At 50.4% G+C, this 14,763-nt stretch overlaps 1 protein-coding gene across 1 annotated transcript; it reads right to left on the bottom strand.

Moving 5' to 3' along the window:
* Positions 1 to 6,257: 6,257 nt before the first annotated feature.
* Positions 6,258 to 8,686, bottom strand: Cdk5r2 (cyclin dependent kinase 5 regulatory subunit 2). The gene has a single exon (XM_004864566.4). It carries the CDS (start codon positions 8,507 to 8,509, stop codon positions 7,400 to 7,402), a length of 1,110 nt encoding a protein of 369 aa, XP_004864623.1. The 5' UTR covers positions 8,510 to 8,686; the 3' UTR covers positions 6,258 to 7,399.
* Between the last annotated feature and the right edge of the window lie 6,077 nt (positions 8,687 to 14,763).

Here is a 14,763-nt window from a genome sequence, read left to right on the forward strand (position 1 = left end):
GAATAAGAAATGAAATAAGTATACCATAAAAGTACCAGAATAAAAAATTTAAAAATTGAGATGCATAAATAAATCAAATCCTAATTAAGCCCAGCATAAAGCAAGAACCTCTGAAAAGAAGAAATATAAATCGTTTAGGAGGAGTTATGGTAGTTGTGCCCTAAAGATATATATTTAACTGTACACTTATTGGCTACCAAATACAAACATGGAAACTGCCACATTTTTTAGTTTATTCATTCAGTGCCCTAAGGAGATAAATGAGAGAAGATCTGACACATGAATGCTTATCATGACATTGTTTCTAATAACAGGAAGTTGGATACAATGTGAGTGAACACCAGCTCTCATTAATTGAGAGAGTACTACAGGCACTGTGCTAGTTAGTACTAGCACTAGGATATGAACAAGTTAACATGAAGGGGAAAGGCACCCTTAGCTTTATTACTTGAACAAAAGACAGTGAGTCTTCTGTGGCACATGTTAAAAAGACAGAGAAGAGTTCATCAAATGGTCTTGGATAGGGGCTGAGGATTTAGCTCAGTGGTGCCTGCACCTGCCTTACAAGAGCAAGGTCCTGAGTTCAATCCCCAGTACCGGGGTGGGGGTGGGGGAAGTTGTGGGTGGATCCTGTGAGACCAGGTTGGGAATGTTGCTCAGTGGTAGAGCACTTGAGTAGCATGTGGAAGGCCCTGGGTTTGATTCCTAGCACTAAAAATAAAAGGAAGGAAGGAAGAAAAAAAGAAATAGACCATGTTATAATGTTTTTAATTTATTATTTTCATGACTTTGTCATTTGCTATATAATATATAAATACTGTGCATATATATGCATCATTTTATGGTCCATAATGTTCCAATGAATAGCAAGTTATCACATTTAAATTTATTTAATTTCCTGTTGCTGTTCATTCATATCATATCTAATTTTTTATCGTTATGAACAACCTTATAATAAGTACCCATATGTTATATTTTTTTCCTCTGAATTATTTGTGTGTTTTTTTCTTTTTTGAGACAGGGTCTTGCTATGTATTCCAGGTTGGTCTTGAACCCATTGTGTAGTCCAGTCTGGGCTTGAATTTGTGGTGATCCTCCTGCCTCAGCCTCCTAGGTGTTGGAGTTTCAGGCAAATGTCCCCTCGCTAACTCTTCAGGGCATCTTTCTGGAAGTCTGGTAGTGGGGTCAAAGAGCACACTGATTTCCACATTTTGATCCATAGCCAGTCTTCCTAAATAACCAAATTAACATGTTCATTTTCCCATGGTTGGAATTTCCATTTTTATAATCTTTGTTAGTTATAAGAGCTGTAAGCACCCATAACTGTGTTGACTTAAATTTGGCTAATAGTGAAGGCAAATATCTTATTACGTGTTTATTAATTACTTACATTTCTTTTTGTGAATTACCGTGTCTCTTCATAGTTTTAGTTTATTTTTCTGTTGAAAAATATATTGTGTTGCAAACATATCCTCTCAGTTCATCACTAGTCTTTTAATCTTACTTTTTATTAGGAGGATACAAAATAAATAAGTGACAGAAACTCAGACTGGGGCAAAAGTGAAGAAAATAAATCAGGGGCATGTGATAGAAGTTAAGTTTTTTCCTTTTTCTCTTTCTTGACATTCAAAAGCTTAAATGGAATCAGATGAATACAACTTTTTCTTTAAGTCCTTTCTACCCCTAAAAAGATATTCTCTACCTGCCCAACATGCAATAACAACAATAGTAACAAATAACGTCTATTTTTTTAAGTTTTAAAATTTAATATTTACTGTCCTATATTTTTAATTAACATATTTTAATTAGAGAAACAATATACTAATACACTTAACTGTAAAAAATTAAACTGTAGGGCCAGGGATTTAGCTCAGTGGTTCCGCCGCCTGCCTCACAAGCAGAAGGACCTGAGTTCGATCCCGGTATCAAAAAAAAAAAAAATTAAACTGTAGGGGCTGGGGATTTAGCTCAGTGGTTCCGGTACCTGCCTTGCAAGTGCAAGATCCTGAGTTCGATCCCTGTTACCAAAAAAAAACCACCACACACACACACACAAAATTAAACTGTAAAAATAAAGTGAAAGTCTTTCAGACGACATCAACCCCAATCCTTTCCCACAAGTCACTTCTTGGGGTGATGTGAACTTGGCTTCACAAAACCAAACCAAACCCCCAAACTCCTCGCAGCTTTTTGTGCACTTATTCAAGTATTTCTCTAGCATCAATACTATGAGTTGGGGTTCCGGAGTAGAAAGGTATGTATATTTAAAATGCTAAGAAATATTTTCACATTGTCTCGTATTCTAAGGCTTTTATAGCCTTTTTCTTTTTTATTTAAATCTTTCATCTTTGAACTTATTTTAAGGTAAAGAATGAGAGGAGACTGATCTTTTTTCCTTCAGGTAAAAGACTTCCCAGTTGTACCAAAATCATTTACTGACTATTTTTTCTCAATTAATTTCAAATGGTGCCTTTGTCCTATATTAAATTCCCATATATGCCAGAATTAAGCTTTGGATTATCTACTCTGTTCTACTTATATATCTATTCCTGTATCAGTGCCATGTATTTTAGCTACCTTAGCCCTTGATACATTTAGTATCTAAGTGGGTGGGATCTCTATCACTGACTCTTCTTTCTTAGGCTTTTTATGGTATTCTGTGTTTTTCTGGGATAATATATAAATTTTTTTGCTTGCATGTTTTTGAGATGAGGTCTCAGTATGTTGCCTAGGCTGCTCTTGAACTCGTGGGCTCAGTTGATTGTCCTTCCTCAACCTCCCAAGTGGCTGGGAATATAAGTGCACACCACTGAGCCACTACTTTATTGTTTTAAGGAATAGCATGTAGAAAATTTGTAATGTAAAGAAATTTTAATTTCCATGTTTATACTGTTCATCATTATCCCTCTTTCCTTTTAGGTTGTCAGATAAAAATATACAGATGGGGGGCCGGGGATTTAGCTCAATGGTTCTGCCACTTGCCTTGCAAGCGGAAGGTCCTAAGTTCGATCCCCAGTACCAAAAAAAAAAAAGTGTATATATATACAGATGGCCTAGGATGTAGCTCAGTGTGCATGCTCTTAAAAATAAAGGTCCTAGGGGCCAGGGATTTAGCTAAGTGGTTCCAGCGCCTGCCTCGAAAGCACAAGGTCCTGAGTTCGATCCCCAGTACCAAAAAAATAAAAAAATAAAGGCCCTGTGTTCAATCCCTAGCACCAAAGAAAGAAAGAAAGAAAGAAAGAAAGAGATACATACAGGAGCTAATTTTAAGATTTATGGGCAGCCAGACATGGTGGCACGAACCTGTATTCTCATCACTTGGAAGGCTGAGTTAGAAGAATCACCAACCTTGGTTACATAGTGAGTTCAAGGCCAACCTAAACTACATAGCAAGACCCTGGTTCAAAAAAAAATTTTATGGGCTTATGTCAAAGAAAATTACGTAACTTGAGTCCTGAGATTGTTGCTCTGCAGTTTATCTACCTTGTACCCAATCTTTCATCACACTGATCTAAACAATTTTTCTGCTTGTAATCTACACTCCTTTCCTGTGTGGGTGTAGATAACTTTCTTTGTAGAATGTATGGAAAGGTATTGAAAGGAAAGGTCATGGTCTTAAATAAAAGTCTTGAAGTCCTGCTGTCTTGAGGCCACTCATAGCAAATGTTGTCTAAGATTTATAAGGGGATCAGAATACCACTTAAAAGGCCAGGGGAGGGTACATGCAGAAGGTCAGATCCCTTATACCTGGCTCCCAGCTGTTCTTGGTCATGGTGGCCTGACTGGAGGGCTTGCTTTTGCAGGCTCAGTTGTAGAAATCATCCAGAGGTGCCCACTGGGTGCCTAAGGCATGGGCCAGTGGCAGAGGCCATAGGTTGTCCTCCTGGATACTGTCAGATGCTCCATCCAGTTGCTGCTCACCCTGCCTGGTAGGCAAAGCAGTTACCATGACAACCCTCCCCATGTCTGTGAGTTTTTTGCATTTCTTCTTTTCCAATAAGAACCAAGGTATTCCAGGGACAGAAGAGCACAGTTCTCAGGACAGAATGTCCTCTGCTCCAGGAAGAGGGACAGGAAAGAGCGGAATGAAGATTTGTATATATTATGATTGAATGAACCGTCATCAGTATAAATGCTTGTGTGCCTCTTTCTGGGCGAAAATGTGTCCCTTTGGTTATATGTCAGTGCATGTATGGGTGTGTATCATGCAAAGAGGCAGATCACTGGCTCCCCACCCACTTGTTTTCCTGCTCTCCTCCCCTTCCCTCTTTTTGCCCCTGTGCTGGAACTGTGGCCTGGGACATTTGCCAGGGGAAGTGCTGAGTCATGGCACAGCTGGGTTTCTGTCTCCTACCCTCCCTTCATCTCCATTCTTTCCTCAGTCTACCCCTCTACCTCGCTGGGCTCTCTCTAGAGCTCAGGGCCCATTTCATCTCACCATCTCCCCCAGGCTCACTCCTGGGCAGTAAAGGGAACACACCTTACTTTGCTTCTGCACTTACTCCTCTCCCTCTACATTCTTAGAAGACCATTCCAGGCCCTTCTGTCTTCCTCTTGGAGAAAACAGGACTGACCAAGTATGACCTAGGAGGCTAATTCTTCCATGTATGCTTGCTGATCCTCCACCAGTCCCTCCCTACCTAATCGGATTAGAGCAGTGTCTCGTGCTTTGGGGCCTGGCAAGGAAAGTGGGATTTAACTCAACACCACTCAGAGGGTTATTTCCCCCCATTTTAAGTCTCCAGTGTCAGACCACAGGTTCCTGAGAAAGAGTGTAGGAATGGGAGGGTGCTCTATCTATGGGTTTGGGGGCAGGATCCAGATGTTCTGGGATCTCTGTAGTGTCTCCGGTCTCTTTCCACGCCCTTTAGTCTTCTCTAACTCAGAAACTTGAATCAAGTAGCCAATGTCGCTAACTAGTCCCAAATAAGGCGAACCAGGATTGTTTCCCCAGGAAGGGGGGAGAGAGTGGAGAAGCGGCCCCGCCCGCCCGCTCAGTCTGGTTGCTATGGCGACAGCCGCGGAGTGACCCAAGTGATCCTCCCTCCCCCTTTCAAACCCAGAGAGATGACGGCACCGCGCTGACTGCGCCAAATTCCAGCCAATGGGCGACTGCTCCCGCCTTCCCTTCCGCTAGCTGTCCCCCTCCCCCTCGGAAACTCGATTCACAAATCTGGACTGGGAATTTCCGCCTCCGGGACCAGGAGCCAAGGCTCTGGGCCCAGGCTGAGTGAGAACCGAATCCTGCCTCTCAGGAGGGCATGTGGGTAGAGAAATTCCTGGGTGCTTGGGCCAGACTTCTGTAACTCGCAGTCAAAATAGCTCACACCATATTCTGAAATTATCCAGAAGACCTTGTTGAGCCCATGCCCCCAACTCTTCCTGCCCGTATAAACCCCCACCCTGCCCAAACGCGGTCGTCAGCACCATGGACAGCGAGCCCGAGGCCTTGTCTTTGCCACCCGCCCCACCCAATTCTCTCTGGATCCTCTTGGCCACAGTGGAAACGAGGGTGGGACCCGCGAGCGCTCTGCTGAAGGGAGGCCACTTTGGGCCTGTGGAACAGTGAATGAGGCGCTTAGATATGTAGCTAAGAAGGCAATGGGGACCAAGCAAGGGTCTCCTCTTTCCGTCCCAAGCGTGGTTTTCCATCTCGCCCTTTCCTCTCTGCCCGTGTCTGGGCCTCCTTGGTCATAAAGGGCCAGGGTCTGAGTTTCAAGCAGGGAAGGGCCTCCCAAGACTACCCTAGGTATGTATGTGACCTAGGCAGTCTCCAAGTAGCCCAGGAGTGGTGACAGCTGGGTACATGCAGGAGCTGAGTGTGGCAGTCAGGCCTTGCCTGAGGGTGGTGAACACACTTAGTCAGGCCTAGCTGGACCCTAGACTTGATATGGTACGGAGAGATGGGAGGAAGAGAATAGCAGCAATAGTGACTAGCTAATTCTTTCTCAACGGGTCACCTCATAGAAGGGGAACGATTTCTGCTATGCTTCCTAAGTGAACTGGGTATTAATGAGGAGCTAGGTCAGACAAGCGAGGGGCTGGAATGAGGGAGTTGTTCAATCTCAGCCCTTGGTTACTCATTTTGCTCTTTGTAAAATGGAAGCCGATCAGGAAATGGGTAGCAGGTAGCTGCTGTCAGGATCTTGACTATCCTCACCTAGACCTCTGTCTCTTCCCCAACTGCCCTACTGGGGACAGTTTCATGCTGTTTCCCCTTCCCACCCTCCCCAGGGCCCAAAGAAAGGCCGGCGCAAAACCATCTGCAGGCGCTTCCAGCGCTTTATAGTTCTTCGGGACAGACGGACAGACAGACAGTGCGGCCCGCGCCGTCGGCCCGCATCATTGGCACCTTGGACACGGCCCCAGGCCCAACCCAGTCCCTGGTACTTTCCCGGGAGGATACTGGTCCCGCTCCAGCTCAGCACCTCGGACAGTTCCCGACCCAACCCCCCCCCTCCCTCCGGAAACAGCGAAATAAATTAAAAGAGGTGGGGGAGTAACAAGAACTTAAGGATAAGGAAGAGAGACGCCTCTCCCCCAGAATAAAAGAGTTTTCTTTCTCTTCCCACCCGTCCACTGAAGCGCCGCCGCGGCCGGGGTAGTCTCCCAGATTGATTCTGCCCCCCGAATCTCAGCCTCCTGGATGTAGCCGGCAGCCCCTTCCCTCCCCAACTCCCGGCATGCAACACGTTAGAAGAGGTGAGGAGGAGCAGTGGGGTGGGGCGAGGGACCATCCCGGTGGTTGTCTGGCGCCTGGGACTGCAGTTTCCGGTCGCACCTTAGTCGATCCGAATTAAAAACTAACGGTCCCACTGATCTGGAGAGGGGCGTACGGGGACTCAGGCAAGGGAAGAAATACAGGATGACACTCGCGGAGGGAGAAGGCAGAGGGGAGGGAGGATGGTGACACATGGTAGGAGACGGGAGACAGAGTGAAAGGGGAGATGGGGCACAGGTGCAGAAGGAGAAACGGGGTACAGTGAGGCAAATGGAAAAGCAGAGGGAGAGGTGCAGACACCAGGAAGGATGAAGGTGCAGCGAGGAGGTGAGGAAATGGACAAACCCAGGGAGGTGGACTACAGACAGGCACAGCAGGGGAGGGGGAGACCCGGGCGGAAATGGAGGGGTGGGGACTAGACGGACGGAAAGGGTGAAGTCGGGGGTGCCCTTCCCGCACTCGCCCCCGTCCCCACCCCGCGCCCCGCAAATCCGAACACCACGGCCTCCTCTAGCGTTCTGGCCTCCATCTCCCCCGGCGGGGCAGGGGCCGCTCCTCCTCGGCCCGGCCCGGGCTCGGAGCGGCGGTAACAGCGGCGACGGCGGCTTGATGGTCCCGGGAGGTTCCGACTGTGCGCCGGGGGCGGGGGCAGGGGGCGGGCGCGCCCCCCGGGTATCCCTAGCGGTCCAGGTTCATAGTCCAGTGCTTGGCCCCGGCCGCGCAGCTGTCCCTGGCGGCCGAGGCGGAGGCGGCGGGCGCGCCCCCGCTGGGTGGACCCCCGGAGCCGGCGGCGGCGGCCTCGCCCTCGTTCTTGAGGTCTTGAAAGACTTGCGTGAAGAAGTGGGGGTCGGCGTTGAGCTGCAGCATCTGCGGGCTGAGCCGCTGGATGAGGCGCAGGCAGCGCTGCCAGAAGCGCTCCTTGTCGGGCTCCACGAGGAAGGGTTTGAGTGGGTAGGAGATCTCGTTGCCCATGTAGGAATAGGCGAGGTAGAGGCAGGTGAGGAAGGCGGCCTGCAGCTCGGCCGCCGACGCCAGCTCGTCCCCCCGCAGCGACTCGCGGCACAGCAGGTACACGAACACCAGGTTGGCGGGCGTGATGAAGGCCTGGTCTTGCCAGCCCTGCAGCAGCAGCGAGCGGTCCACGCCGCGGAACCAGCCCACCAGCTCGCCGGGGCTCAGCTCCTTGAGGCGGTAGCAGCGTCGGCACACGAAGTCGCCCAGGCAGCGGAGCAGCTCGCCGGTGGACGCCTGCACAATGACCCGGCGCGGCGACCCGCCGGGCACGGGCGGCGCCGCCTGCGGGGCGGCAGGCGGCGGCGGCGGCGGCTTCCCCCCTCCGGAGTCGGGCGGTGGGGCGGCGGCGCTGCCCCCGGCCGGAGGCTCGCAGGTGGCGGCGGCCGCGGGCACGGTGGGCACCGGCACCGCCAGGGGCTTGGCCGCGCCGCCGCCGTCCGGGGGATCGCGGCCCTTGCGGAGAAGGTTCTCGCGGTTGCGCTGCTGGACCAGAGGGTCGGGGCCGGTGGACGCCGGCTTGGGCGTCACCTTCTTGCTGCCTTTTTTCTTCTTGGCGGACGCCGCCACCAGGCGCTTCCAGGTGAGCGCGGAGATGAGCACGGACGGCCGCTTGAGCCGGCTCTCGCCTTTGCTGCCCTTGCCCGCTGGCTGCGCCCCGTAGCCCCCCAGCGCCTCGTCCCCCGCGGGCGGCGCCTTCTTCTTCTCCTCCGGCAGCCCGCCGGGCCTCCGGCCCTTGGCCGAGGAGGCAGGGGACAGCGACAGCACCGTGCCCATCCTGCAGAGCGGGGCCGCTGCCCGGGCCCCGGCGGGAACCACGGGCGGCGCCGCTGCTGCTGCTGCAGCCCCGGGGGACCCGGCGTGGGGGGCCTAGCCCCGGCCCGGGCGCGGGGACAGGCGGGGGAAGGAGCTGTTCGGCTCCTCCGCGGCGGCGGCTCCGAGTCTGAGCTGCGCCAGCTGCAGCGTCAGCCCCACCCCTTGAGCCCCTTCTTTCCCCCAGCCGCGCCCCGCCTCTTACAGCCAATCCTCGCCCGAGTTGCTCTCCTGACCGACAGCTCTTCTGACCAATAGCCTCTCGCATGCCAATCTCAAGTCCCGCCTTATATCCCACCCTCTGTCCTGGGTCCTTTCCCTTCACCCAAGGGGGAAAGTGGAAAAGTGGTAGGAGGGGGCTGTCGTTTGAGGGTCTCCCAGGGTCAGAGATGGGAAGGTGAGGAAGAACGGCTGCTCCCACCTCCTCCAGGTCCTAGGGCCGTGCGTTAGCTTGCTTTAACGCATTGGGTCGCCGTAGAAGGGAACAGGCTTCCCTTCCTCCGCCCCATCTTTGGGTGTGTGTACAGGGGATGCCGCATGCAAAGAATGCCCTCATCCAGACGCCCGGGGCCCAGCTGGGTCGCCCTGTACCGGCTCCTCCAATGTGACCACACGATGGGTTTCCTCCTCGCCGGCGCACCCCCACCCCTAGGCCACTGGGAAGGGGGCAGCAGGCACATTCTTGCTCTTCTCATTGAGGGAGGAAGGTGGCAGCTGAGACTTCCTGCAGGTCTTTTGCTTTCCTGCAGCGTCTTTGCTTAGCGAAGACGAAGACGGGCAGGAGAGGACCAGACCCTCAGGATTTGTCCCGGATGCCCCTGTTTGCCAGCCTGATTCTCTGCAGCTGAGCTGTGGCTCTGGTCCCTGGGCAGCTCCTCTTGGTTTGTTATTCCCCACCAACACACTGACCTCATACTCAGGAACCGTGATTGGTTTCGGGGAAACACTGGAAACTGTTTCAGTTGATCTCCCCAGGTTTGGACAGTGGTTGGGGTCTTCTCTGTGGAAAAAGGCCTACGAGGTTGCGCCAACCTCTAGTCCAGTCCTTGGTCCAGGTTAAGGTGAGTTTTCATTATGAAATGCTTCCTCCTGTTGGGTCCCAACCGTCCCCAACCCCAGCCATGAGCTTTTTTTTAGCCTGCACCCTACCTGTGTCTCTCTGGGTCTGTCTATTCTCCTCCTCAGTCCTGGCTTGTGGATAGTTCTGGGCCTGTTCTGTATGCCCAGTAGACAGTGTCCCTTCCTGCTCTCTGTAGCTTCCAACACAAGAGTCTTTGTTTCTTAAGTGGACTTTGGACAGGAATATGGGGAGAGGAGGCTGTGGCTATGAGTTCAGTAAATTCCTTAGAATTGTCTCTGGTTGCCTCCCTGCTCCTCATAGACCCAATACAGCCCCAAAAGTCCACCAATTCTGTCAGAGCCTGTGAGTGCATATATTTGTGTGTGTGTGTGTGTGTGTGTGTGTGTGAGTTTCATTCCAGATAGGCTGTTCCAGAGTCCCCTCAGGCTGCAGCTCTAGCCACCAGAAGCCCCAGCTTTTCTCAGCAATCTCACAGCCCCTGCTCACTCACACCTTCCTAAAGGCCTGTGGCCTAGTTGTCCTGATTCCCTGCACCTTAACCATGGTTAGGATCACACACAGACTTGTACTTTTCCCTTGGGAGGTCTTAACAGGCTCTCTCCAGCTTCCGTGCATCTGATTTTTTTTCTCTTGCAGCTCAAGCTGACCTGCTGAACCTCTTATCCCCCCCCCTCCCCAACGCACACACAGTTGCAGGAGAATGTTCCTTCTTCTCAGCTCCTGTAATTGGCCCCACTTCCTCCTACAAGGCCTTCTGAGTCAGCCTTTATTTGACACCCAAGGAACAGTTGGCTCCACTGGTAGTTAAGGACAGGCCCCACAGAGACTGAGTGGCTGGCAGAAACACTGGGCACGTGGATCTGAACAGCACGTGGATCCTCCCAGCTCTGCTCTGCTCTCAGGAGTCCCTCAGTGACGTAAAGCCTATTGCTGGTGTCATTTAGGGGAAGATCGCCACAGGATCCACACACATGACCACAGTGCTGCCCCTACCCCAGGCCCAGCTATGATCTCCCATTGTCCTCTTGGTCAGAATCAAGAATTTCTTCCTCTGCTTCAGGGTCCCCAAATCAAGTGTCTCATCAGAGGGTCTCATTCCCCCTCTTTTTACTTTGCCCTGCCTCAGACCCTCTTTCTGGCTCACATGTACCCCTCCCTCATGCTCTGGCTATCGCTCTGCAATATCTGTGCCACAACAGCCCAGAACTTTCCCTCAGATCACCACTCTACTTCTGTTGAGCTCTTGAAATCCCACTTCCTCCAGGAAGCCTTTCTGGATTGCCTAACAACTTAGTTAAGGGGCAGGCTCTGGGACCCCAGCCCCAGATGTACAAGATGAACAAGGATAGAACTTCAAAGGACAATCTAATTAAAACAGATCCATGGGCTGGGGATTTAGCTCAGTGGTTTCGCTGCCTGCTGCGCAAGCGCAAGGACCCGAGTTCAATCTCCGGTACCAAAAAACAAACAAACAAAAAAAACGGATCCATGAAGAGTGACAGCTTTGCTGTTATATATAAAAGTTGGAGGCACCAAAGGATGAAAGGGAAAGGGGTTTTGTTTCTACAGGGTGGAAGCTGAGGCGAATAAAGGTAGTAAAACCAAGAAGATTTCATGGAGCAGGTGGGCTTAACCAGCAGCAATGACTTCACAGCCACATCTGCAGGTGTGCTTTTCTGGCTGGGTTATGTTAGGGTCTGTATGTTAGGGTCTGTATTCTATGATTCACTTATCTATATTCCCATCTGGACAGTGCTTCTCTTCTGGCCATTTCCATATGCTCCTCTGCACAGTGCTGGCTCTGTCAGACTCCCTTAGATAGGAAACCCCTGAGACTAGGCTGCCTGTCTGTCTCCATCACTCTGCAGTTTACATAGAAGAGCACTTTGTCCAAATGACATGTCACTATGGGGGGGGGCACACACCTGTAATCTCAATACTTGGGAGGCTGAAGCAGAAGGCTTACCATGAGTTTGAGGCCAGCCTGGGCTACATAGGGAATTCAAGTCCAGCCTGAACTGCACAGAAAGACCCTGTCTCAAAAATAAAATAAAATAAAAAATTTAAAAGCCCTGTCCCAAAGGTTCTTCAAGGCAAAACTGCAGGCTCAGACCAAGAGCTGCAGGGCCCAGAGGTTTTCGCCCATTCAAGACTGTGATCTTGGTAATAAGAATCAACCCCAATTGCACCCCATCTTTAATGGAATTCTCCTGGTAATGCAGCCCAGACTTTTCTTCCCTTTGACAGTTCCTATTTTCTCTCTAAGGGGCAATAGTCTAGGAGGCGGGAACTAGAAGTTCTAGTCCATGGCTAGGTGTTGTGTGATCTTGGGGAAGTCATTTCAGCTTTCTGAGTCTCTGTTTCTCCATATATTAAAGTGCAGAGATTCTGCATAGTTTACTTTTATTATCAGATAAAAGTGAATATTAAAAGAATAAAATAATGTTTTAGAAACTATACCGAAAGAGTATTTCTAAAATCTCTTCCAATTCTAGTTTTGATTCTAAATCAAATCTGGCCTACAAATCTGTCTCACTCTCTAGCTCTAGCCCTCCCTAATCTGTTTCTGTCTGACGGGCTCAGTCTTTGTGTGCACAGCATCCTAGTGAGGCCTGCATTTCTGCAGTTCAGCCTGGGAGACAAAAGAGAGGAGAGTTTGGGCTCCAGCCACGTAAACCTCCCTGGGTTCCTTTCAGCTTTAGAGGGCCTCCTCCAAAGGCAGAGAGGTAGAGAAGAGCCCAAGAAGAAGGAGGTGCAGGGTCTTTCCAGTAAGTGTGAAGGCCACAGATCCCAGACCCAAATGTCATTTCTCCCCCCCCCCCCCATCTACAAGGCGGTCCTATGAAGAGGCTAACGGCAACACAGGTTCTTAAAAACTCCAGGATGAAGACTCAGCTTGTGCATCTGAATGTCTGAAACCTGCCTGCCCCATCCTTCACGTCTCTCACACCCCTGCCCCAGGCTCTCAGCGCCTGAGGTGTGCAAAGAGGGAGGATATGCACCAGCCCAGCCACATCCCTCTCCCTTACTCAGGGAAGTTGGGCTGGGGAGGTAGTGGAAGGGAGCAAAACCCCTCCCCAGGTAACAGGAGGTGCAGCTAGCTGCAGGAAGGAGATGTCTCCATGCTCTCCTCTTTCCCTGACTGCAGGCTCCTTGCTAGAAGGATTTAATTAAGGAGCCCAACAACAAGTTTTTTAGGGTAGAGAATAGGACTGGGAGCACAGAGGAGGGATGTGATGCCCTGGGGTGGAGAGAAGGGGCCAATTCTGAGATGGTGGAGGGGGGGCTCAAGATGAAGAGAAAGAAAGGATAGAGGTGGGCTGGAGGCTCCTTTTCCCTGATATGAGCCCTGCTTTCTTCCTTAATGGGAAAAGGAGCCATGTCAGCCCCTTCCCACCTTCATCTCTGATCTTCCTCCCTAGCTGCCTGGATCCTGCTTTCACCCCTCTTTACTGCCCCCTGAGAACAGCCCTCCCTGTCCAGTCCTCCCAGCCCTCCCACCATTGTTTCTCAGTTTACCTTCTCCTGCATCCATCAGGCCCCTTTCTGGCCTTCTCCCCTTCACCCCACACCCCAAGCATCCCCCCCACTTGTCTCCTCACTGGTGCCCAGGATAGCACTACAGATGTAGGAGCAGATCTAGAAGGGTGGGGGTGGTGGCTGTTGCTTGGCTGAGATATTCTTAGCCTGTCTGGGGGCTGGAGCTGGAATCAGCGTTTCCATCTCAACCAGGCAGGTGGCTGCTTGAAGCTGCCGCTGTGGCTGGGTCTTCATCCAGTGCCACATCCCTTACCCTGTCCTGATTTCATGATGTGAGTACAGACTCTGAGCAGCCCGCCATATCACCCCAGTGCCCTGGACCAGGGGGTTCCCTCTACACCTGGCCCAGCCTGGCAAGGTCAGAAACCTAGCTCTTGGGAAAAGAGGAGGGCCTTTGAGAGCTCCACTTAGATGTGGCCCAGAGCTGCACACAGCCTGCTCCTCTCTGCTCCAAGGCTCACTTTCATCTGCCCTCAACAACCCCTGCAGGGTATTTGGTCCCTAGCCAGGAAACATGAGAGCCTTTCCTATCTTGATTTACAGGAATCACTCCTGAGAGCGGCTGACCCCAACAGACTAGTTCTCCTTTGGAACTGAACAAAGGGCTCACTGGCCCAGATTCCTTTATTAGCAGAGGAAGGAGCCAGGAAAAAAAATCTGACTCCTTCACAAGTAGCACAGAAAATGATTACCACCTATGGAGACCTACAGCGTGAGAGTTCCCATGTGGTTTTTGGAGTCACTCGGGTCTGAGTTCCAATCAAGTTCTTTCACTTAGAGCTGGGGCCTCTGGGCAAATTTCTTAATTCCCCTGATGTCTATAAGAGTGGCCCATCCTCATGTGCTTACTCTAAGATTTTTATTGAATCTTAGAATGCTCAACAAAGCTTGTAGATTACATGTACATGCTGATTGATATCTATTCAAAAATGTTAGTTGTTATAAGCATAGTATTACTTTTACAGAGTAGGAAAAGTTTGCTTGACCTGCACAAGCAGTATGTTTTTGTTTTTCATCTCATTAGAACATTCTTCACTACAGAGCCTGGGTGAGATTATCATTTCTAATTGTTTGATTTCTGAGGCCCAATCGTATAGCTGCTATTTCTTCTCAGCCACTGTGTTGGCAGTCACTAAGAAATCAGAGGGCTCCGGGAGTGTTGTGTGATTTGATTCCTGAGGTCATGAAGCCCTCATGGTGTATCAGCACTGGTGCCCTTCTCTGGGCCCACTGCAGGCCTCATTAATTCTGGGAACATGTTGTGTTCTGGCCCCACATTCTGACCCTTCCTTTCAGGAGATGTTCTCCGACTACTCATTCTGCACACTATGTATCCCTGAAGCTCTACGGATTCTATGTACAGCCAATTCTGCTTTTCTAGGGTTTAAAGGAAAGTGTTTTGCAAAATTATAAAATCTATGTGAACAAATACTTTTGAGAAACTAGTTTATAAGGTACTGGGTGAGGTAGTAGGAACACAAAGAAGTATGGGATAGGGCTCCAGCCCCCAAAGAATGTACAACACAGGCAACAGAAATGAAAAATGATAATAATGGTAGCAAAATGATCAGCACCTTAGGATCAGTTACAGGCAATA

This window comes from Heterocephalus glaber, unplaced genomic scaffold (genome assembly GCF_053883595.1).
Source record: "Heterocephalus glaber isolate CG9 unplaced genomic scaffold, H.glaber_assembly_v1.0 deba00000621, whole genome shotgun sequence".
Lineage (NCBI taxonomy): Eukaryota > Metazoa > Chordata > Mammalia > Rodentia > Bathyergidae > Heterocephalus > Heterocephalus glaber.